At 35.3% G+C, this 26728-nt stretch overlaps 1 protein-coding gene across 1 annotated transcript in view; it reads right to left on the minus strand.

Annotated features, from left to right (window-relative positions):
* PLA2G4A (phospholipase A2 group IVA) overlaps positions 1-26728 on the minus strand; it is a 170800-nt gene that overhangs the window by 20556 nt on the left and 123516 nt on the right. The window contains exons 11-15 of the mRNA XM_032137064.3: positions 21913-22050; positions 21726-21818; positions 17929-18000; positions 12322-12564; positions 3094-3278 (exon numbers count right to left, since the gene is read on the minus strand). Coding sequence (XP_031992955.1) covers positions 3094-3278; positions 12322-12564; positions 17929-18000; positions 21726-21818; positions 21913-22050 — 731 coding nt within the window. The remainder of the gene's footprint in view (positions 1-3093; positions 3279-12321; positions 12565-17928; positions 18001-21725; positions 21819-21912; positions 22051-26728) is intronic.

Below are 26728 nucleotides of genomic sequence, written 5' to 3' on the forward strand. Positions count from 1 at the left end.
TGATTACAGAAAAAGGTGGCAAGATAGCAATAATCTAAAAGTTGAAAATAGAGCATTGTTAAATAAATTCTCACATATCTGTATACAGAGATAGTATATATTTTCATTTTATTTTATAAACATATATCTCTTATATTTCTTGTATTATATGTCTTTATAATTATGTTTTTTTAATATTTAATGGCATGAAAAAATGCTCATAATACAGTTGTAAGTAGAAAGAAACAGAATGCAAAACTACATGACCCTGGTATAGACACACAGACACACACACACACACACACACATACACACACCCCGCAAAAAGACTAGAAGAAAATACCAAAATATTAACAGCTGTTGTCTGGAAGTACTGCATTTATAAACCAAATGTTCATACGTTTTACAAGTATATATTCTTAATCACAAATAATGAGTCAACATTTAAAAACTACTGCAAAGTATAATGATTCTTTTTAAAGGTACAAAGTGATATTCCAAAACCTCCTCCAACTCATTAAGGTGGTGGAGCCCTGATTCATATATAAAATGATGGCTTTGACATTTTATACCCCCATTGGTGAAATGAATAATACAGTGTCTTCCACCACTAGAACCAGCTTCTAAGCTATCGTCTTAGAGTCATCCATTGAAACCCACCTCCCCATTGTTTCTCATAGGTCATCAAATTCATAGTCACCCACTCTGGTGCAGTAATACTTCATTATCCTATGCTTGGATTACAATATATTTCTCTTAATGTTAATTCCTTGCCTTCCATTCTCCAACTCATCCTACTTTCCATTGTCAGATTAATCATCCTAAAATTCCAATTTCATGAAGTCATTTGTCTGCTGAAATCCTCCACTGATTCTCCATTTCCTATTGTCCTATCTTAAACTCTCTCCTTAAGCCTTTCTAAGGGAGCTGAATGTCTGTCACTTCTAATCAAATCACTCCAGCCCCTTAGATGTGCTCATTGCCATCTCTGTGCTGTTTTCACTCTATTTCATTTATTACCCTGTTCATTAATTCCAGTATGCACCAATCTATTCTTATATTTATCCCCTATAATACACATACTTATATAAACTTATATTAATGACTATTTAATAGTAAGTTTCTCAATTCCGCTCCAAGTGGCTCTTGTGAATAAAAGTCTTTGCCCCAAAAAACCAAAATGTTATGAGAGATCAGGAACTGTATTTTCCCACTAACTGCTGCACGCAGCACACTGCACAGAAAAGAGTTCATGAATAGTGTGCACAAAGGAAGCAGCTGGTAAAGGGTAAGAAATTCTCATTCTGTAGCTTTGGAGTCTTGTCCCATCTCACCATTTCTTAACTAGCACTTCCCTAGCCAGGTCGTGGGCTGTGCTCATTCCACATATTATTTAATTTGTTGATAATATTTTATCTCATTGATACTTGTTTCTTTGTCTGAATACCTTTACTCCCCCAAAATAGATAAAGTATGAGAGTACTTTGAACATGTAAGGTTTTCTATATATTTAAGAGTTATTATAATAACCATTATTGGTCTTGAGAGCAGTTTAATCATCATATGATAGAGAAAAAAACAGATACGCTGTCAGAGGACCTGGGCTCTCACTGATTCCACCTGGTTGGGAGATCATGAACTGTTCCATTTAATCGTTACGAATTGCCACTTCTTAATCTATAAAATCAAAATAATAACTCCTTCTCTCTCATAGCATTTCATTTATTCACCTACAAAAAAATCCTACATACTCATATTTTGGCCAGCACCTAAATGACAATTAGGACCAAATGATTAAAACAAAATAAACACAGACAAAGAACAGAGTTCTAGTCACAAGGAGTTCACAGACAACGAAAGCAATATATATGTAAGCAAAAACATACAATATACTATGATAATTGCTGTATTAGAGGAATTGACTGAGTCCTATGCACTTTAGCCATATGTGTGGAAGTCAAGAAAGATAACACTTGAGCTGTGTCTAAAGAATGTTTTGAGTATTCCAGGCACAGGGAACAAAGCATATTTATTTGAGGGTGAGGCCAAAGTGCGGCCCAGCAATCTTTCCATACTGCCACATTCAGAAGGTTTTCTCTTTTCTTCAGAGGCAGACTTTTAATCGCCCCACATGCCTGACTCCACTACCTCCATATTTTTATGCTCACAAATTAACCTTGACTCCTAATTCCTATAAAACTTCGAAGTCATCACATGAATACTTCCTTAACTTCCTTTTTCCATACCTAATGATAAATCTTCATCTGCCGCCATTTTCCCCCAGCGTGGACATTTCAATACTGTTTCCCACTTGTGTCCTTGATTCCTTTCCCACTTCCCATCCTTACATCCTTCCCAGAGATGTGACTTCATCCTATATCTCATCTCTCCTCTCTTCAGTAATACCTTCTTCATTAACGACTCCTAGCCATCAGTATGTAAACACGCTTGTCTCTTCTATTAACAACCCGCCCCCGACCACCCACACACACAGTTTTCCTCTTCCCCACATCCTCTTACAGATACAGTCCATCTCCTTCCCTGAACAATCTACAGAAATGTCTCCTTTTTTTTTTTTTTTTTTTTTTTGACTTCCACTCATCCCTCAAACCACCCTGGTCTGATTTCTGCCCTCACAGCCCTATTGAAACTGGCCTTGTCCAGTTCACCAAAAAACCTCCTTGTTGTTACATCTCTTCAGTTTTCATAATACTACACACTTCCTTTGTTCTCCTCCTTTCCCCTTGATAGCATTCTTTAAAGTACTGTTTATTCCACTTCTCTTCTCAGGGTGTACCCTCTCCATTCATGGTTTTAATGATCATTTACTTGCTAACTCCCAAATCTCAGCCTCATTTCCTTTCTAAACTTCAGACCCACTGTATTGTTCTTGTCCTGCTCAGGACTCTGACCTTTATTGAGCTCATTAGAATCATTTAAAAGTTTCTTTAAGCAGGAGACTGATTGAATCATCTTTGCGTTTTAGAACTATTACTCATAAAGATGTAGAATATACATTAAAGGAATAAAACCTGGAGTCAAAGGGACTAAGAGATCTATAAGGCAAGCAAGAGAATGTGGTAGAGAATGGAATGCTATATTAGGTATCCTTACCTTGAACGGAGGACTGGAGTCACTTGGCCTTGCAGAAAAGTCAAAGGAGATTATGAGATCAACCCCTCTCTGAGGTCTCAGTATCAAGGGATATGGCAGGTTAAATGTGAGCCCACTGTCCACTACATGAATCTTTTTACTTTTGACATCCAGAGGCTCATATATTCGCTCAAATTCATCAGGATCTTAAAAACATAAAAGAAAAACAAGAATGAATTAAATGATCATTCATCAGTATTTATCATCTAAAAATGTTTATTTCAAATTTGAAAGAATTTCATATGATCAGGCCCTCAGGCTTTGGAGACAAATAGAGCTGGGCATGGAACCAACTTTAGCAATTGTAATTATCACCTTTGAGTCTTAGTTTCTTCATCTGTAACATCAGGATAAAAGTAATTATCAAATAAGGTTGCTGTGAGGATTTATAGGGACAATGCATGGAAAGCACTTAGCTCAGGTCCTGGTATTAACTCTAAGTTATGATCACTTTAATAGTATTATCTTACATTACGTAGATCTTTACAGGTTTCTAAATGTTTCCTCATGCATAATCTTGTTTAAGTCTTATAACCGACAAGTGAGGCAGAGGACATCTGTAAATGGAGGGTGAAGCCAATGAAGAGTCATCTCGAAGGTGGCATAGCTGGGAGGTGGCAGACTCTGTATGGTTCCCAGGCTGCCTCTCTTGAGGGTGAGTGTGCATTCCACCACAAAGTGGGAGTTCAAGGAAATCATCCAGCCAACACACCAGCAAATATATGTTGGCTACTATCATTCAGATATGATTCCAGATGCTGAACAAGATAGATACATGCTCTGCTCTGATAGAGCTCATATTGCGAGTACATCGCCAATAAGTAAATAAATGTATTAAGAGGGCAATTCATAAAGTGATAAATGCAAAGAAGAAAATGATCAAGGACACTATAACAAGGAGTAGCTTCAGGTAGATGGTCAGAGGAGATGCCTCTGAGAAGAAAACCTTACACTGAAATAAGAATAATGATATGGAACAGGCCATCTAAAGATTGGGAGGGTGGGATCCAGAAGTTACCAGGGAGAGGGAGGAGCTAGAGCAAGGGTCCCAAGGCAGAATCAGGCTGGGTGTGTTTGCAGACAGCAAGGAGCCTGCAGTCTGAGGACAGTATGGGAGGAGAACAGATGAGATGGCAAGGGGTCTGAAGAAAAAGAGGACCTAGAGCTCATTAATTTTATGAAATTAATACTGATAACACACTACTCTTCACATGTATGTGTGGTGCTCCTAATTCACTTGCCAGGAAAATAAAACATGACCAGAATTGAACTGGTTTGAATTGAACTGGATAAAATGCGATGCAGCTGTTGTGCTCTGTTCCCTTGTCCACACTCTTGTGTCCTCCTGCTGTTAAGAAGAAGGCTGGCAAAACCCAAGAGGGAGGCCTATGATAGTAGAATAAAGTGAAGATGGTCACACCAGATATGAATAAAGATCTCTGACTTCATACCTGTGTACATACACACATGCCCAGCACACAGTAGGAACCTAGTATATGTTAGTTTCCCTCCATATGTTTCTAAGTAAGAATAATACTATAAATCTCCTATAGTCAGTTTTGCTTATTACATTTTAAGGGCATGAAATCAAAAAGGAAAGCAAATCTTTAAATTCTTCCTGTCCAATTAAATCCATAATCCTCATTATAAATAAAGGTTGAAGTAAAAACACCAATGAGACAGTCATAATATTTTATTCAGCATAAAGTGAAAAAATAAGACTTTGGCATAGTTATTAATGCTTTAAAGAAACATTAATATCCTTCTAACGTTCTACAGTTAACAAAGTCATGTTTCCTCACATCTATTAAAAATTTCCATTTCTAAAATACTGAATAACAAATAAATGTTACAAACACTTACTAGTGATGCTTATAAATAAAGAAGAATAAATTTTATGGCTGAGGCAATTCATATTGCCCAGAATAGGTGAAGCAAAGAGGAAATTTGTGAGTGACGGTCTTGAATAAAACCAAATGTGCTAAAAATAAAGCTGTTTTTAAAGACAGCGATAAGGTAATATGGCTAAATAATAAAGGCTAGCTGTGTCCAAGGCTAACTTATAGGGCAATAAAGAGAGAGAAGAGAAATAGTTCTTTAAATAATTATCTGTAGATCAATTCTGTTTTCTTAATAAGTATTTACAAACAGTAGTGAGAATGCACTTTGCCACCAACCAAGATACTAGACTATCACAGAACCTGGAATGTAAAGATGTAAGACTGAAATATATAAAGAGACTGTCGAGCCCAATTTTAATATTTATTCCTCTGAAATTTTTAGTTTAACAATTACATATGTGAACATCTTAAAGGTAAAAATAGTGAGTCTTTGGCTTAAATTCATTTTTAAATATTTTACTAAGAAGTTATAATTCATTAGTTGGTTACTCACATTTCTCCTAATGGTGACTTCATTTATACTGAGTCTATTACGTATCAGAAATTTCATATATAAGATTTATTATTCTTATACGACTCTTACAAAGGAGACAGCCATTTTAAAGATAAGGAAATAATCTTACAAAGGAGGTAGCCATTTTAAAGATAAGGGAACTGAGGCTCACAGAGGTAAAATAAATTGTCTATTTTCAAACAGATAGTGAGAGTCAAGATTCCAAGCCAGGTTCACAAGGTCTAAGCCCTAAGCACGGTGTCACACTATTACTTTAGAAAGTGGCATGACTAAGAGGGCTTGAAATGAATAATATAAAAATAATAACTACAAAGTGGCTGGGCGCGGTGGCTCACGCCTGTAATCCCAGCACTTCGGGAGGCCAAGGCAGGCGGATCACGAGGTCAGGAGATCGAGACCATCCTGGCTAACACGGTGAAACGCCGTCTCTACTAAAAACACAAAAATTTAGCCGGGCGCGGTGGGGGGCGCCTGTCGTCCCAGCTACTCTGAGGCTGAGGCAGGAGAATGGCGTGAACCCGGGAGGCGGACCTTGCAGTGAGCCGAGATCCAGCCGCTGCACTGAAGCCTGGGTGACAGAGCAAGACTCCGTCTCAAAAATAAATAAATAAAAATAAAATAACTACAAACTATAGAGTTTATCAGCACATAAGCCTATCAATTATTAAAACCACATTAATATGTGTATTTTATCGCAATTGAACCTAACATGTAAAAACACAATAATGGGAGCACAGTAGTCCCTCCTTACTTGGGGGGATATGTTCCAAGACACCCCAGTGGATGTGTGAAACTGCGCATAGTACAAATCTCTACATATACTATGTTTTTTCTTACACATGCATACCCGTGATAAAGGTTAATCTATAAATTAGGCACAGTAAGAGATCAACAACAGTAAAAATAAAAGAGAACAATTATAACATTATGTCAGCATCACTACTCTTACACTTTGTGGCCATTATTAAGTAGGAAAAAAAAGGTTACTTCAATACAGACATTGTGATACTGTGACAGTCAATCTGATTAACTGAGATGGCCACTGAGTCACTAATGGGCAGGTAGCATATGCAGCCTGGACAGAGAGATGATTTGCATCTCAGGAGGAAAGGCATGAGAGTTCATCATGCCACTCAGAATGGCATGCAATTTAAAACTCTGAATTATTTATTTCTGGAATTTTTATTTTTTTCAAACTGTGGTTGACAGCAGGTGACTGTGGGTAACTAAAACTGAGGAAACTGAAACCTTGAATAAGGGAGGAAGGATTACTGTAATTTTACATGCAATGATTTTCCCTAATCTAATGAAAGTATAAATATAATTCATAAAATTATTTTGGCTTCATAAACTCAGTTTTAAAAAAAAAATTAGCTCAAAGTGTAACCCAAAACAGATAATTTCTCTCATATTCTGTTTGCTTTGCTCGTTGTCATCAGTAAACTGGTAGCATCCTTTTATCCTTTCTTAAATCCAAGAGTGAGGGCATTTGAGAGGAAAATCATGTGGACCGATTCCCAGCTTTAGTTTGTAGCTAAACACCATTGTTCCCACCTTCAAGATAAACTGATGGTAAGTAGTGTTCCTTTTATTGTTTTACTTTATTTTTAAAACAATTTTTATTTTGTAGACAAATAGTAATTGTGTATATTTATGGGGTAAAATGTGATGTTTCATTGCATGCATACATTGTGGAACAATCAAATCAAGCTAATTAACATATTCATAACATCAAAATATTTATCACTTCTTTGTGGTAAGAACATCTAAATCCTCTCTTTTAGCTATTTTGAAATATACATTATTATTAACTGCAGGCACCATGCTGTGCAATAGATACCCAGCACTTATTCCTCCTCTCTCACTGAAACTTTCTACCCTTTGAGCAAGGTTGCCTCTTTCTCCATCTACTGCCTCCTCCCCAAATCCCCCCCCAGCTTCTGGTAATCCTCATCCTATTTTCTACTTCTGAGTTCAACTTTTTTAGATTACACATAACAGTGAGATCATGTAGTGTTTGTCTCATTTCATTTAGTATAATATCCACTAAGTTCATCCATGTTGCAAAAAACAAAAAAACTAAGCCAAACCATAAGTAGTGTTTCCTAACTGTGTTGCAAAAAGCATAGTTATGCAAGATATAAACTGATGTCTCATATACAAAATAAAAGTGCCATGATTAAATAAGGTCATGTCTTAAGAAAGACAAAATTCAACAACTTAAAGTACTAGCCAATTACATTGCGCATTCCCTATTCTCCTTCCTATGGCTCCCACGAACAGCACTTTATATGAAAATGCTAACCAATCCTCCAAATAACGCTATAACATGGGTACCATTGTTATTTTTATTTTATAAGTAAATTGAGGCTTATGCTACCTGACTGCCTAAGATTGCCTGCTAATAAAGGGTCCAACTGAGATTCAAATATAAGCTAGTCTCCTTTTAAAGTGCTATCCTCAAGCAGCTTTAAGTAGGACTTAAACTCAGTAGAGTATCTCATTGTATTTGAAGAAGGAGATCGAGTTGTAAATGTTCCCAAATTTATTTGAACTTAAACCCGATTTACTGTATAACATCTACTAAAATGTCATAGAGTATTGGATAAATGCCACTATGGAAAAATATCCTCCTATAATTTAAAACATACAAGGTTTCTAAACTTGTGAATGAATTAATGCGGTTGTGGAAACATAACTGTTTTAGAATTATGTAACATTTCCTTAAAGCAGGTCAGTTTTGGATATTTGTAATGACCATTTTATAAATACATCACATAGATTCGATGTATAAATATTTGGATGTCTGTGTTTTGAACTCTAGCCTAAATTAACTCATGTCTTTATTTCTTATTTCCAGATGGTGTGTCATAGTAAGTAGGATAAACACAAAAGTAAACAGGAAAGAAGTCATATGACTAATAAAAAGCTCTCCAAAATTTGTTTCTACAGGTACACAACTATTTTGCAGTAAACACATGAGGAGAATTTTCTCATATTATAATTTCTTCTGTTTACAAAATACAGTCTACAAGGTTAAGTAGTAGGCACAAAAATAGCGCACTTTTACTGATCTTAGGTTGAGAGATTGCTTTAATTCTAAAACACCCACATTTTAATTTATATAAACAAAATCATCATAGTTAAACAAATGTAACATTTTTCCGACCTAATATCTAGATTAGATAAAAATCTTTTTTTTTGGCACGGGGGTTGCAAAATTTAAAAAGAAATGTGCTTAATTAATGTTTTAAATAAGTTGTGGCTAAAAGTTTTAGTTGGCATTCTTTGAAAGAGGAATTTTAAGGAAGACCTTATGAACCAAAATGATCACAATTTGTGATAAATGTTTTAACTTTTCATTCCAAACATGTGATTATTCTAAAAATTGGAAACAACCAGAGGGAGGTAAACCAGATCTATCTTTGTAAGGACTCTTTCTGAAAAAGCACTAGTTCATTTAGTAAATTCAGTCTAAAATGAAATTATTTTTAGCAATGTTGGCCTGTAAACATAAAGTTGAATGAATCTGTGAACTGACTGAACTGACTAAATTTTTTAATGAAATCAATACCCCATATACATTTTTTCAACTGAATACATAAAAATGAAAAAAAAGTAATTTAAATGAAATACACACAATGAAATAAAATGTAAAGTTCTTCCCAAACATCATTAATTTAAAATAATTTTAGCTTAGAATATTTTCAGGTATCTCAAAAAAATTGGTTTATATAATGCCATATTTGGGGATGACTGATAGTTTATATTTCCTTATGTTATTTTGTGAAAACTGTCTATAACTCTTCTTTCAAAGGGCACTAAATGAAGAAAGGAGTCGACAAGGTGGTGTACAACTATTATTCTCCAAATGTGAACACCCACAATCAACTCATATTCTTTTTTTTTTTTTTTTTTTTGAGATGGAGTCTGGCTCTGTTGCCCAGGCTGGAGTGCAGAACCAAGCACATTATAAGTACTCAGTAAACCTAAGTGAATGAAAGTGTGAAAAAAAGACAGAAGGAAGATGAAAATTCCTCCTCTCTCACTGAAACTTTCTAAAATAATTTAAAGGAAGAGGCATACATCCTAAAGTTGCCAAATTTAGCTAAAAAAATACAGGATGCCCGGTTTAATTTGAATTTCAGATAATCAACAAATAATTATTTAGTGTATGTCTTAAATACTGCAAGAATTGTATATAAATTATTCATATACATATTTAAAATTCAAATCTAACTGGGTATTCTGTATTTTATCTGATAACTCCAACACCACCAAATCTACATAAAATATTGCAAAACTACCAGGAAGTTGTTAAAATGTGGAGTGTAGACCTCATGCTGTGAAAACTACATAAGGAGCTGGTGCAATCCAAGTAATAATGTAAAACAAATAGAATAAAGTATACACAAAGAAAACTTCCATTTTTACATAAGCAAGTGGATGACTAAGAAAACCAAGGGCTAAGGGGAATGGTGTGTGGCCAGGGGAAAGGCTTGGAAGCAATGTCAAGAAACCTGTGTCCCAATCTCAGCTCTGTTGAGAAATTTTAGGCAAAGATGACAGAATTATCTTCTTTGATCTTCGCTTTCTATAGAGTAAAATAACTGAAGATTCTCTATATATCGACATGCTCTATGAATTTGTAGTTTTTTTAAGCTCATCATCATTAATCTATAAAGCATACGTTTCTAGAAGAGACATATTTAATTGGTATTGAGATGGCAATAAGCATAGTTACGTGACCAAACAAGAAAAATAATGTCACTGAATGTATGGTTAAGTGTATTTTTATTCTGGATGAATTTAAAAAGAGATATTGACTTTATAACAATTAGAACTTCATTATAGTTAATATAATCGTTAATATGCTATATAACGTAGTGAATCCTGTTGGGATTACCAGTATATAATCAGACATACCTCATATCCTAGAGTTTGATGCCACAAACATAACACAAAATATAATGAGTTTGCACTAATCTTGTTTAAACAACAGGGGTCATTTTTGCTTCTGCAATACCTTTTAAGGGGTCAAGCAACAAACAGAAACAACAATACCAAAACAACAACAAAATCCAAAGCTATATCCTAAATTTCACAAGTATGTTCTAGGTATGATGCTTAAACAAAAGGCAGTAAAAAATTTTTTGGAAATATCCCATTTAAGTTTTTACTGCATCTAATCAAAATGTCCTTAGACATAAATGATTGAGGAATGACATTTGGACATTAAGGAAAAGATGATGGTGTGGTGAAATATAAAAATTTAAGATAACAGAATAATCACCAAAAAATTATTGTGTATTGATTGGTCACCAAAGCAAATTTAACTTTAAATCTATAACAGGCATGGAACTGAAGACCAAAGGGAATTTATTCTTGAGGATCTGGCTAAGTGACAAACCTGAAAGTGACAAGGTTCTTGCTGGGCAGTTTTAAGAAAGTTACCTAACCTTTCTGAGAACTGGAGAGACAGTTCCAATAGCCTAGTGAACACTACAGGCTGGCTTACTCAAGCCCTATGTTGCACTAGGGAGTCAGGGTAAGAATGTGTTTGCCAGATTCCCTTGCAGCTCCAGTTCTCCTGAGACCTGGCCTCTGCCAAAGAGAAACACTCACATAAAATCTGAAAAAGAAAATGAGACAGAAGCTACATTTCCACTATTTCTACTGCCAAGCACAGTTGCCAAGACATTTGTGGGGATGATTCTGAAGTGCTTTTTGAATCATTCCTGAAAGCTCAGCCTAAAGCTTGCTCTCTGAAGGTTTGGAACAATTTTATAAGCACCTAATTCCCTTCTTTAAATCCTTTTCAGAAAATAGGAAATAGTTTCCAAATTTCTGCAACTGAACTGTGACCAGTACAGAGAAGATCTAGTCTCCCTCAATATTTTTTTTTTATTTTTTATTTTTTTGAGACAGAGCTTCACTTTGTTGCCCAGGCTAGAGTGCAGTGGCACAATCTCGGCTCACTGCGATGTCTGCCTCCCAGGGTCAAGCAATTCTTGTGCCTCAGCCTCCTGAGTAGCTGGGATTACAGGTGTGCACCACCATGCACAGCTGCCTTTTTTTTTTTTTTTTTGTATTTTTTTAGTAGAGATGGGGTTTCACTATGTTGCCCAGGTTGGTCTCGAACTCCTGAGCTTGGGTAATCCACCAGTCTCGGCCTCCCAAAGTGCTAGGATTATAGGAGTGAGCCACTGCTCCCCGGCCGTCCTCCTCAATATTTTAATGAAAATTTTCTATACTGACATGTCTAGGCCATTTCCTATCCAATGTAAATTTTTCTTTAAAAAAAAAATCCAGGCCTGGTATGGTGACTCACACCAGTAGTCCCAGCACTTTGAGAGGCCAAGGTAGGAGGATCACTTGAGCCCAGGAGTTTGAGACCAGCTTGGGCAACACGGCAAAAACCTGTCTCTACAAAATCTACAAAAATTAGCTGGGTATGGTGGTGTGCACCTGTAGTCCCAGCTACTCAGGAAGCTGAGGCAGGAGGATTGCTGCAGCCCAAGAATTTAAGGATGCGGTGAGCCATGATTGTGCTACTGCACTGCAGCCTGGGCGACTGGGTGAGACCCTGTCTCAAAAATACAAACAAACAACAACAAAAAACTCTAGTCATTTGAAGCCCTTCACACATTAAATGCAGGTTGTAATAACTGAGAATAAATGAGTAAGTGTTAATAATAATTAAAATGTTTCTCTCCAGAGAAGGAATAAAGATCTCCTGCAATAGCTCCCACTGATTATATTTTGTACACTTACCTGCTACAGCTGCATCCAGTTCATCATCATCAAAGGAGTCCTGTGTGGCAAAGTCACTCAAAGGAGACAGTGGATAAGATGTATTGAGATTCAAGCCCAGCATGAAGTTGTGTACCTTCCCAGCACGTCCTTCTCTGGTATTGAATAAAGCTGAATCACTCACCAAGGCCATTATCATACGATGAATCCAACTTGCTTGATTATCACTTTGATAGTCACTTCCTGCATCTTCATTTTCAGTGCCTAGGGAAAAATAAAAGGTCACTATACAGACTCCAAAATGCATGTTTAAAAGGGGATCTTTGGGCCGGGCACAGTGGCTCACGCCTGTAATCCTAGCACTTTGGGAGGCCGAGGCAGGCGGATCATTAGGTCAAGAGATCGAGACCATCCTGGCCAACAAGGTGAAACCCCGTCTCTACTAAAAATACAAAAAAAAAAAAATTAGCTGGGCATGGTGGCATGCACCTGTAGTCCCAGCTACTCGGGAGGCTGAGGCAGGAGAATCGCTTGAACCTGGGAGGCGGAGGTTGCAGTGAGCCGATATCGCATCACTGCACTCCAGCCTGACGACAGAGCAAGACTTTGTCTTAAAAAAAAAAAAAAAGGGGATCTTCTTTGGATAATTGAATGTTAAAATTAACAATGAAGCTCTATATTTGGTTTAACATGTTTATTTGCCTAAATTAATATTGCAGTTAATCCTTTTTGTTCTTAAGTTGTTCTTAGTTCACCTTTTACCTATAGTGCGTGTAAAGTGTATATTCTTGACAGTGCCACTTGGTCTATGCTCGGATTTCCAGGTAAATTTCTTTCATTTTCCCCCTTTCCTTCTTTCCTGAATTGCTTTCTTCCTTTTCTCTGGCTTCAAGTGCACGCACTTGCATGCACACATATAACTTACAGACAGAAAATGCAGTGGTTAATTCTATCCTCTACATTTCTTAAGTTACCTTAAGAAATCTTACCCTGTTTAACAAACATTCAGGAATTCTGCAAAATGAGGAGAGAGAGCTAAAAGATTTAACATATATTTGCTACTAAATAAACACCCTTATGACCTATTGATCTTATGACCTGTCATTTCATCCTTGCTTATAAAGTTTGAGGATTTAAAAGCCATTAATTTAAACAAATGCCTAAACACTTTAAAATTCAGCAATCACCCCAAAGAAGCAGTTTTAAATGGCTTTTTCCTTAAAACCTATGCATACACCATTACTCCTGGGAAACTATATTGTATGGTCATTTATAGCACTGGCTCCAGAATCAGACTCCTTGGGTGCCAACCCTCTCTCCACTATTTTCTAGTTACTTTCCCCTTCTCTTCCTCCATTTCCTCATTGATAAACCTTCTAAAGTTGTGCGAATTAACTGTGTTTGTGCACTTATGTAATGTTCTTAGAAAAATGCCTGGCTCATATTAAATTCTTAATAAACACTAGCTAGCAGCAGAAACAGTTGTAGCAGCAGCAGCAAAAGCATCATCATCATCAATCTTATTTATTCATATTCAAAATCAAAGAATAATTTATGGTAGTGTATAACTTCACCTGCCTAAACCCCGTTTTTTTCCGATTTCTGGGAACCCTGTTTATAAATATTCACGCATTTATAAAACTATGTGTGTATGTGGGTGTGATTGTGTGTGTGTGTGTGTGTTGAAATAAAGAGAAAAAAAGATTCTATAGTCAGCTTCGTAATTTCCAATAAATGTAAACTAAACATACATAAAACCATAATAAACATATATTTTTATTATACTTTAAGTTCTAGGGTACATGTGCACAATGGGCAGGTTTGATACATAGGTATACATGTGTCATGTTGGTTTGCTGCACCCATCGACTCATCATTTACATTAGGTATTTCTCCTAATGCTATCCCTCCCCCAGCCCCCATCTCCCAACAGGCCTCGGTGTGTGATGTTCCCCACCCTGTGTCCAAGTGTTCTATTGTTTAATTCCCACCTACGAGTGAGAATATGTGTGTTTGGTTTTCTGTCTTTGTGATAGTTTGCTGAGAATGATGGTTTCCAGCTTCATGCATGTCCCTGCAAAGGACATGAACTCATCCTTTTTTATGGCTGTATAGTATTCCATGGTGTATATTTGCCACATTTTCTTAATCCAGTCTATCACAATGGACATTTGGGTTGGTTCCAAGTCTTTGCTATTATGAATAGTGCCACAATAAACATACGTGTGCATGTGTCTTTATAGTAGCATGATTTATAATCCTTATCTTCACAGGTATTTGTTTAACCGAGCTGAGTAAATGAAGAGATCTTTCATTCAGTAACCAGTCCAGATGACTATATAGTCACCAAAAACAAATACACTACTTTCTACTCTTACACTTTTCTAATGCCAAACAGGACAAAAAGTGTCTTTTACTAGAACAATTCAGGCTATAAAGTGAACAATTTCTATCTCCAGTTACACAGGATATAAATGAGATACACAATTATTTCCAAAGATTTTGGGGCTGTCACTTCTTACTTTTCTTCTTCTTATTCAATAAGCCCTCACTTCCATACCAGGATACCTTTGATAATGGCATCACTTGTGGGACAAACCCAACAGTCAACATATAAATGATACTTATGGCTTATTAATCATAACACTAATAGTACATTTCTATTTGCATCGCCCTTTACAACTTAAAGCCCTTTTGTATGCATTTGCTAATTTAATGATTGCAACGATTCTGTGAGAGAAGGTAAATGGTTCCAGGATAGGTTTGAAGAAACTAAAGCTGAAAATGCCTAAAACTTTGCTCAAAATCATATGACTAAACATGAAAGAGCCTCAAGAGAATAAAAGGATAAGCCACATATTGAAAGAAATTATTTGCAACAGACATATTTGATTTAAAACATGTAATATAAAACATACAAAGAACACTTAAAACTCAATAATAAGAAAATAACACCAATCCAAAAATGGGCCAAAGGCCTGAACCGATACCTCATCAAAAAAGATATACAGATGGCAAATAAGCATATGAGAAGATGCTTCAAGTTAAATGTCATTTGAGAAATGCAAATTAAAACAATAAAAAGATACTACTACATACCTATTAGAATGACCAATATCCAAAGCATAGATAATGCCAAATGTTTAAAAGATGTGGAGCGACAAGAACTCTCATTTATGGCTGGTAGGGAATGCAAAATGGTACAGCCACTTTGGAAGACCGTTTGACAGTTTCTTACAAAACTAAATATACTCTTACCATATGATCCAGCAATTGTGCTTCATGGTGTTTACCCAAATTGAAAAATCTGTGTCTACACCAAAACATGAACATGGATTTTTCTAGCAGTTTTATTCATAACGTTCCAAACTTGGAAGCAAAGTTCAAGTTTTCCAAGTTCACCTTCTTCAGTAGGTGAATGAATAACTAAACTGTGGCACAACCAGACAATGGAATATTATTCAGTGCTAAAAAAATAAGCTATGAAGCCAAGAAAAAACATAGAGTGACTTTAAATGCACACTACTAAGTGAAAGATCTGAAAAGGCTACATCATTGTATGATTCTCACTATATGACATTCTGGAAAAGGCAAAACTATGGAGAGAGTAAAATGATTAGTGCTTGTTAGGGGTTAGGGGAGCAGGGGACAGAGGCAGGAGACAGGATTTTTAGAGCAGTGAAACTAGTGTGTGTGACATGTATAATGATGAATATATGTCATTACATATTTGTCAAAACCTATAGAACATACACCAACAGTGAGTCCTACTGTAAACTATGGACTTTGATAATAATGTCAATTTAAGTTCATCAGTTGTAACAAATGTACCACTCTGGTGTGGAACGTTTATAGTGGGAGAGGCAGGGGTGGTGGAAGGTGGACAGGGGACATGTGGGAACTCTGTACTTTGTGCTCAGTTTTGCTTTGAGTCTAAAACTTCTCTAAAAACTCTATGTGAAAAAGAAAAAATAAATACTAAGAGCCGAAAAGAAAACCTTAACCACATATTAAATATCATGCTGTAAGCAAGGCTGATCCTAAAACCAAAGCAGCCATATTCAACAGTCCTTGAACTTCTCAGCCTTAAGACTCAGCTAGTACTGTAAGGGTTATCAAATGTACTGACCATCTGTAGAAATACTTAATAATGGAGAAACCATTATTCTGTCTCCTCGGTAGTCCCTAAATCAATACACAAATAATTCTAAAGATGCTAGGCATATGATATCTATCCCCTTTACAATAGCTAGCTTCCTTCATTAAAAGGAAATTCAAAACAAAAATGACTCAAAAAGCTAAAATATATAAAATTTTAAATTTAAAAAATGAAGGAGCCAGGATGAAGACTTGCTTCATTCCAAGACAGGGTTCTTTCGGGATTCCTGCGTAATGATCAGAGCTGCTGGTCATTATTTGATTAGGCAGATCATAGGCTGCATAACGCAGCAGGATAGGGGGGCAAATCAGGGCTGAACCCAGCTTGCACTCATCTAGCCAAGCCTTGTGCCCAGATGAAAGTGTTGGCTGCCCAGGGAAGGAATCCTCTTACTTAATGTTCGCAAGACACCACACACTAGCCAAGCCACGGCCCTGTGCAGCTACATTCTCCAGAGAAGGCAGCTTTTCTCTAATTTACACAAACACATCTTCTGAGGAAGTAATAGTCCAGCTATGAAAAAAGAACTTTAATTTTAGTAATAATTAAGCAAGGATAAAACAGGCTCTTCCATGCCTAGTGGAATTAGTTAAGTTTTGGACCAGAAAGCATTTAACATCTTCTAAAATCTAGATGATCATATTCAAACTGTAATAGGACAGATACATCCAGTTCTTATAAAGCCTTCCCTTTGTTTTGTTTTTTTTTGTTGCTTTTGTTTTTGTTTGTTTGTTGGCTTTTTTTTTTTAACTATTGGGAACATTTTTATAAATGGCTATCTCAAAACACTGTGTCAAAATAATCTATTTTACCACAAAACATTTACAACAAATATGACCTTCATATTTGTTGCAAATCTGATCCTCACCTTATCTCTGCCCCAAGTCCATCACTGACTATCATGATCCACACCAAACTGAAAACTATCTTGTCAAAATGTAAAAGGGCTCATTTATACTATCAAATAATATATGCATCAAGTTCTTGATACTTTTACCCCACTTCATCACCAATCCCTTCTCAAGAGGGGAGGTGTAGCCAGTGGGATAAGGGTCAGGAATGGAGTGAGAATATAATTTTTCATGTTACTTAATAACAAAATTCTGAAAGACAAAATGTTAATTTTTAAAGCCATCTAAAAAGGTTCCCAAATCACAGTAACCATGCTGAGAAGCCTAGTGCTCTAATCAGACTTAAAATAGAATTCAGCATATCTACCAACTTGGATCTGTTCATTTGTTCAACTTACAGTATTTTTGAGGTATTAAAACAAAATAAATTAGGGATCTATATGTGCTGTCTATTTTATTAGACATGCAACATGCAATCCTCTCAATAGAAAGCTACAATTTTATCACTTCCGTGTCTGAAGTGAAGATTACCATCAGCATCTTGAGTGAGAAAATCAGACAAAGTGTTCATATCCTTTCCTCATGGATCTTGGCCAGAAAAGTTTCCGGCTCACTCACCTTTGGGTTCATGTGATTCATCATCACTGTCCGAGCTATCATTACTCACAATATGTTTTGTTGTAATATTTTCTGTGAAAAGAAAACAAAAAAATTGAAGCATTTCAGGTGTCAAAATTAACAATTAAATTTATTATAAAAAAGTAATCTGAGCAAAACCACAGAGTGAAATCTACTAGCTCTACTAGTATAAATTTAAATCCATTTAATAATTCTAGATTTATTAGATTTAATCATGTTTTCAGATTTCTCACTGGAAACAAAATTTCCTGGGACATGAAAAATTAGTTTATATTTATTAATTCATGATTTAAAGAGGATAATTTTATGTTTATAATAATTCTGACAAAAATAACAACTTGATTATAGGAAGCTCCTTGTTATACCAAAAAATATGCCTTTTTCTTTATTAGATATTTTTAAGTGGTGTTTATGAAGATAAAGGATAAAACCAGAATCTACAGGTGAGCTACAAAACAGTTTTCTTAAAATGAATGAAAGGTACTAACATAAATTATCTTTTGACTTTCAATAATATTGAAAATTATCAGTTGAAATTCACCTTTTGGTGTCAAGAATTTGTGCTTCCTGCAGAACATATTAAGAGAGCAGTTATAAAAACTAAAATAACAACCAGAAATCCTTAAAACAAAGACAGCAGCAAATTCTAGCATAATAACTAGTTATCTTTCTTCTTTATGTTTTTTAAACGGTTACCCAGGCTGGCCTGCAGTGGCATGATCTCTGCTCACTTCAACCTCTGCCTCTGGGCTCAAGCAACAGTTCCACCTTAGCCTCCTGACTAGCTGGGACTATAGGCATGGGCCATCATGCTTGGCTAATTTTTTTAATTTTTTTTTTTTTTTTTTTTTTTGGTAAAAATGAAGTCTCACTCTATTGCCTAGGCTGGTCTCAAACTCCTGGACTCAAGCGATCCTCCTGCCTTGGCCTCCCAAAGAGCTGGGATTACCGGTGTGAGCCACAGTGCCCAGCCTAGTTGTCTTTTTTCAAGTAAAATGTGCGTGAATGAGCAAGAGTTAGTAATGGAAGGGTTAATAAATGCTTAAGGCAATGGATTGACATTTATTTTTTAAGTTTTTACTGGCATGATTATACATAAGAAATTTGATAAAATGTTCACAAGCTAATATTATTAATTTCATTTCATGGCTATCATCAATAGTAATTTTGTTACATGGAGGTGTGGGAGATGTTAAGAAATGATTTATCCCAGGTGTCATATACATTAGATGTGTTTCTAGTCCTACATTTATTTTCTTTTCCTTCCTTAAGTATTTTCTTTCTTTCTATTGCCTTTCTCTTTCTTTCTTTCTCTTTCTTTCTTTTCTTTTTCTTTCTTTCTTTTTCTTTCTTTCTTTCTTTTTCTTTCCTTCCTTCTTTCTCTTTCTTTCTTTCTTTTTCTTTTTCTTTCTTTCCTTCCTTCCTTTCTTCTCTCTCTCTTTCTTCCTTTTTCCTTCTTTTTCTTCTTTCTTTCTTTCCTTTCTTTCTTTCTGTCACACATGATAGTTTAAGAAAATTGTTCACCAAAATACTGTCTTATTTGTAAGGAAGACTTCATGATATGAATAGCTAACTATTCTGAATTTACATATTTTCCATCCTAGTATAATGTACAACTCCATCTCTCAAAAGTGTAAATTTTTCACATTCATTCAAAACTCCTTAGAGAGTAAATAATTTCATTCAGAGTTACCTGATTGTAGCCCAATTTACCTTAAAGTCTTTCTTCAGAAGGAAGAAAACAAAAAAGTAAAAATCATCTCTGAACACTCCTTTAGGAGGTAGACTTCAGTCAGCCAAAGGATAGAGTAGTCACCAGGAGTCCTCAGAGTCCTCTTGGTCACCTCTCTGGTTTCGTTTCTGGAAATCCTTACTTAATCTGAGGTAACATGCTTCCTGCCAACTGGCGGATCACACATACACGATATTCCCCCTCAGTCTGACACACAGTCCGAGTCAATAAGCTGCCAGACTGCCAGCCTCTAAAGAAACTTCTCAACAAAGAACCTTCTCAAAACTACCTAGTATAAACCTCCTCCTTTTCCTTGGCTTTTAGCCACTGTCTCACCCACATTCAGATATGTTATTTCAGGCCTATTCTCTTCCTGCCTTAAGAAGAAAAAACAACAAACCCTAGGTTATCTGGATTATTCAACAGAGGGGCACAGGAAGCAAGCCTGTGATCTTCTCTTTCTTCTTCTTCTTTTTTGTTTTTTCTAAAAGCTTCACATAATTTAGAGAAAGAGTTTGTTATTTCCACAAAGAGTTGGGAACAGGACATTCATCTGGGATGTAATGTTCATTAAAAGAAATCAAGTAACATCATTTTATCATTATACACGTTGCCTTGCAGTTACTGTTAAGAGAATGTGCCCCCTGGCAAATGTCACAGCAGGCTCATGGTGCCACCTACCTTGTTTGCTCATTAACTGGGTGATGATCAGAGAACAGAAAGTAAACAAACACAAGGTGCCTTATTTGTGTGTTTGTTTTTATTTTTATTTTAAAATCTTTGGCTCCAATGAAATTATAAGATAACTTTTCCATTATTCATTAAGAACTAAGCAAAAATACAAATGACACTCTTGAAAATATTATGAACTACAGGAGTTTCCCACAATAAATATAAATATTAAATAAATTATCAAATAACTAAAATCAATTGTAGGAGCAGTGGAAATGCTGCTTATAAGCCAACTTAATGTTCCAATTAAAGTTACAATTGTATTCTCTTTTTCGTGTAAACTTAATTAAATCAACTGACATTGTCTGGGATAACCAAGGACAGCTTGTTTAAAATTCCTGCAATAAGTTTTTGTATGCAAGCATTCTTCAAATAAATTGATTATTTAAAAAGTCATCAATGTTATTCTGTCGACTTCTCTGTTCTCAGATAGATCTGTGCTACTTCCCAGACAGAGAAGAGATAGTAGGTAGTTGTGCTGATAGTCCATCAGGCACTTCTCCCACGTCCCTGCTGTTATGGCTCCAAATTCAGATTTAGCATGCCACCATTTCTTTATGCTATCAGTCAAAACAGTCAAAACAAAAGTTAATGTTGATTAAAATACAGGTGGCAAGGATTTTGGAAGAAACTGAATGTAAATTTTTTGTTTGCTTTAAGTCAAACTTATTAATTTAAGAAAACATGTTTCTATGGTATTCTTATAATGAATGAAAACCACTGGTCTCCAGTTGAGATTGTCTACTTTCTCAGGTTTTGTAAATATTCATAATTTATTATAGGCCAATGGGTTAGATTTAATGAAAATCATTAGTTTAAGTGTACTAGAGGTGATTTCATTTTTTTCCTTCTTTTGGGTATAGATTAGTATAAGATGCTAACAGAATTCTGGTAAGTTAATATTTAAGGGTTAAATAAACTTTGACAAGCATAAACTTCAGTGTTACATTGTATTTAGCTGTTGGTGAATCTAATATTTAAAAAGTTACTCTTATTTGATAAAAAGAGTACTTTCTAATAAAAATAGTATGTTTAGCAGTATAATGCAAAAAAGGAATAGAGATGTGTTATACTAAAAATTACTCTAAGGAATCAATGATTTTTATGAGTTTTATAACTTCAGTGTCAAAATAATACTTAAGAAGTAACTTACATATTATTTTTAGGAAATATTTAGATTGATTCAACCAAATTATTAACAAATTTAGAATAACTGAAATATTTACGAAGATTTAATATTCTCTCTATATATGTTAATAAACTTTATCAATGTAGCAAGATTTGTATCAATGTAAGCATATCTTTAGGATACCTAATTCTTCCTCCATTGTGGAGCCTCTACTTTGTGAACCAGAAACGCCCAAAACTCTGTTGAACAATATGGAAAAGGCACTGCCCCAGACACCTAAAATAAAGCAGAAACAGAAAATAACTTAAAATGTACCAGGTTTCAAAATAGTCAAACAAATCAGTGATATATTTTTATTTTGATCACTTACCCATTAAGAAATGCAAGGGATTTTCTTCATACTTCTTAACGACTGTTCCCATAAAAAATTTGCTTCCAAATAAGTCAGGAGCCATAAAAGTACCATATTTAGCCATGCCGATTTCGTATGGACTAAATTCAACCCAATCTGAAAGTGTTTTAAAAACAAGGCAATCCATTAATAGGAAAATGCACAGCATGGTGTGCACAATTAATGATCACTCTAATAATGTTATGCTTATTCTCATTCAATTATTTAAAATATCGAAATGAAAACATTAGCCAAATGCCCATTATGTACATGACACTGTGTAGAAGTTGGGGGAAAAATGCTTAGAGGTGAATAAGACAAGACGATACAAAAAGATCCCTTCTAATATGCAGAAATTAGATACGCTTTTCTATTTAAAAACTTAGATGTCTTTTTGAAGGCAGTTTTCATTCTATAGAATAGGAAACTGAAAACTGCTAACTAGATATAAATTTCATGGAGCAGACAGAATAAATTAAACTCTTTTAAACAATTCAGTTTATTAAAATGAAATGAAATGTTTTCTAACATTTATCTTTTCTTCACCTTCACTTCAGTTTTGCTCACTAACCATCTATTCTAACTCCACAAGATTTCAATACAAAGTTTTTAGGTTGAATGCCTTAGGAAAACATGGTACCACAGACGTATACTGTCTAAGAGCAGGGGCTCTGGAGCCAGACTGTCTGGGATCAAATCCCATTCTGCTGCTTATGAACTGTGCTTACTGACTTGGGTATTATTCTCTCTCTGTCTTAGGTCCCTAATCTATAAAATGTGAATAAAATCACATATCACAAGTAGATAGTGTGTAGGATTGTTTTGAAGATCCACTGAGTTAAGAAATGTGAGGAGCTTAGAAGAGGACATTTCTCTTTGGAAGAGCTTTAGAAGAGCAATTATTAATTGCTCAATAAATAGTAGCCACTTCATGTTTCATGTATTCTCATGGCTACGGCTATGTCTAATAATCATCTGCATCTTAATGTCTTCAGCAAGAACTCCTGGTTTCTGATTCCCATCTTCTACATTTGCAACTCCTTCATTCTTCTTGTTGGTAAATGGTACTATTATTCATGCCACTACTCACTTGAGGATTACCCTTGATGGTTCTCTTTCCCTTATAGCTTACACAGGAAAAATCAAGTGCTGTAGGCTCTATCACCAGGTATGTTTAGAACCTGGTCACTTATCCATTTGTCCACTGTGATCATACTGATACAAATTGCTGTATTCTCTCTCCTGGACCTCCATAATAGCCTCTTAAAATGCTTCTACTCTCTTCACCTATTATGTTTTTGATATCCCATAGCCAGAATAAATCTTTAAAAATATAAATCACAGCACACCAGTGTCATCTGAAAGCTTCCCACTACACTGAAAATAAAAACAGGGCCTACAAGGTTCCATCCTGGCCTAGATAGATCCCACTCCCTGTGAGATGTGACCACATCCCTCCTAACAATGTTCTATCACATTTTGTCTTGCGTATCCCACTTCACTTCAGCCGCACAGCACAGATCTTCTTGCTGTTCCTCAAAGAAGTCAAGTTCATTCCCACTTTAGCACCTTACACTTGCTATTCCCTTCTGCAGTGATAATGCTTGCTCCTACTTAATCTTTATTTTAGGGTCTTTGCTGATGGTCCATTTTAAAATCCCAACATCATCCACCTCTTCCCAACTCATAATTCTCTGTCCCACTTCATTTTTTTTCTAGCTTTTCTCTTTCTGAAATTGTCTATAATATCTTATCCAACAATACAAAATCCAAACAATTCAAAAATTCATAAGCTTCTTTGTTACTCATTTGGTGGTAAAATCTGATCTGAATTCATTTAGTGAGAAATCAGGCTTGAATGTCAGTGGGGGCTCTTATAATTCATTTATCCCACTCGTTGTGAATATTTATATATCCTATTAGAGAAATATCACTGTTTGATTATAAGAACCCACTGGGGTATTAGGTAATACACAATATGAGTATCTTTATATCTCTAAAATCCAAACATCTTGAATTCTAAAACACATGTCACCAAAGGTTTGGAAAAGGAATTGTGGATCTATATTTATTGTTTGTTCAATGGTAGGTCACAACACCCTCCTTTCATGAAGGAAGTGATGAAATCACAATTTTGATAACATTGTAATTCATTATATGTCAAAGCCAAATGGTACATATATTCTTCATCAGAAAGTGGTGTGATTTACATGGAATTTGTGAGACATGACTAGCAATGAATCAGAGGCTGTTAGGAAAATTCCTGTATTCATACAAGTAATTTCCTATCTCAGTTTCACAGCCCTATTATGGGAACTGAGGCATAACAACTTCCTGGTTCCTACTTTTCTAGCGATCTCTTCTTGATTAGTGCTGTAGCCTGGGCACACCGTAACTATAGGCATTCTCAAAAGCTAAAATGAGCTCTGCACCCCTCACTGAAGAACTCACGGTGTTAGTTTTCAACTAATTCTCTCCTGCTGGTGACTCTACCTTTTGACTCCAACCTCTCTCCTGCACCTCCATGTACTTTCAACTTCCTTTGGGGCCTTTACACTCAGATATTCTGTCATCTCCTCCCACTATACTTACCTAGATAAGAACTCATCACCCTTCTTCCCGGGCCAGCTTACCTATTTCAGTAAACCATGCTATCACTCTATCAAACCCATCATTGCGTCACACCGACAACTCTTAGGCCTCTCATATCCATCTATTCTTTTCTTATCAGTATGTCCCTAGTTCCAGGGCCTTATCACAAAAGCACAGTGATATCTCTGCTTCCATTTTCATTCCTTTCCATTCTGTTTTTATTGGTCACCAAAGTACCTTTTTCAAAAACACTACATAAATAATTTTATTGCCCTGCACAAAAGCATTAACTATTTCCCATTATCATCAAAATCAAATAAAAATATTTCTGTCTGGAATTAAAATCATTCCATAACTTGGAACTAATGGTGCCTCCAAATACAACACCTTTTTTCACCAATGTGTGCATAAGTCCTAGACTAGTTTTTTTTTTTTTTTATAGTGATGCCCAAAACATAACTCTGGCTTCCCTTCTGAGCATTTTCTCATATTGTTTCCACACAAAGATATCTTTTTACCTGTACTTGATAGATCCTTCAACATTCGACTTAAATCCAAGTTTCATCACCCTTTCTTATGACTATACTAAGTCTCTATGATATCTCACCCTTATGTCAGGTCTACACACTTATGTCAGGTCTAGGTATATTATAGGAATTTTTCCATGCTTTATTTTTGTCTCTTTCAATAGGATTATAACTTTCTTGAGGAAAAGTACTGTATTTGTACTTCTAAAGTGTCTGTCAAAAAATTTAACATGATGCTAAGGTCATAACCGTAAGTTGTAATCCATAAATGCAGTTTATTCACCAGTGGAAATTTTTAAATTAATGTTTTAAGTCCTTTCAGCAATGTGATGTAGTGGAGAAGTCAGGAATTTCTAACAGTTTAAATACCAATGTTTATTTGTTGAAAATTCCCAAGAAATTTCTAAACGAAAGGTGTGTTTAAAATTATTCCAAGAGGGAGGGAAAATGTTATTCGGTATTGTTGAAGTAAAATTGTTAATAAAGCTTCTGTAAGCTAATTTGATTATTTGACTTTTAAAAATATAATTCAGAGACTATCTCAACTTTTTCTTCTACACAGCCACTTTCCATCTAAGCATACATTAGAAGAATAAATTACAGACATGTCTCTATTCTTTTTTTCTCAATAACTCAAGTAAAGCTACTTGAACTCTCAAGACATGTACCTTAAGATGTCTTATCTGGGTACAAGATTCATATAATTAATGTTTAATGGTTTTGTCTAAATCTGTTGGAAGACACAGCTCAAACCACCTTATGACAGAAGCTTAACAATGAAGGTTAATGGTGCACCACTCATCTCAGTAGCAGTACTGCAGTTAAGCAGATGTCAAAAGCAGACACATCCAGGTCCAAAGGCTACTAACTGAATATAAAACAGCCTTTTTTCAGTCTAAAAGAACCCAAAATAGCCACTCACCCAAATATTATTTATTCTTTAATTATTTTAGTTAGGTTTTCTTTGAAAATGGCTATTGACTAAAAATTCAGAATAAAATATAACCACTGTGAAAAGTCCAGAACAATCATGACAATAAAAACAAACTTTCATATTTGTATGCCTCTTTATAGTTTTCAGTCTTATCTCATGCATATTTCATATTATTGCCTTAATAGCTCTGGAAGATAAATCTTAGGGTTAATATATTTGTTAAATAAGGAGGAAAATAAGAATCAGAGATTACATGACTAGCCTGAGGGTATTCAGCTTAGAAATATTGTAAGACAAGGCTTTTAAATTAGAATGTAGTGCTCTTTTGACCATATCATAATTCTTCCTGGGGGAAGGATGATTTATTTGGCCATGCAAAAATCTTACTAGCATGCAGGTGTTACAGATCAAACAATTTCAAAAATTTCAAAGCTCCACAAGATAATAGCTATTGAGGGGTGAAGCAGTTTCATTATGGCGCTTACTTTTCTATGTAATAAAGTCTCAACTCTTTACTGTGAACTCCATTATAGCCCAAGATATGTGGTTCCTTGTTGCCATTGAGCATACCAGATTTATCCCTGACCCTACTACACACCCCCCTCCACAATCCAATAATTAAATGTGCCTTTCATATTCAAATCCTATTCATCTTTAAGATCTAGACCTCTGACTTTTCTTATACAGCTTTCACAGAACATTCTAAATTGTTAAAATTTACTGAAAACTTATTATTAGGGCC

Source organism: Hylobates moloch, unplaced genomic scaffold (genome assembly GCF_009828535.3).
Source record: "Hylobates moloch isolate HMO894 unplaced genomic scaffold, HMol_V3 SCAFFOLD_18, whole genome shotgun sequence".
NCBI lineage: Eukaryota > Metazoa > Chordata > Mammalia > Primates > Hylobatidae > Hylobates > Hylobates moloch.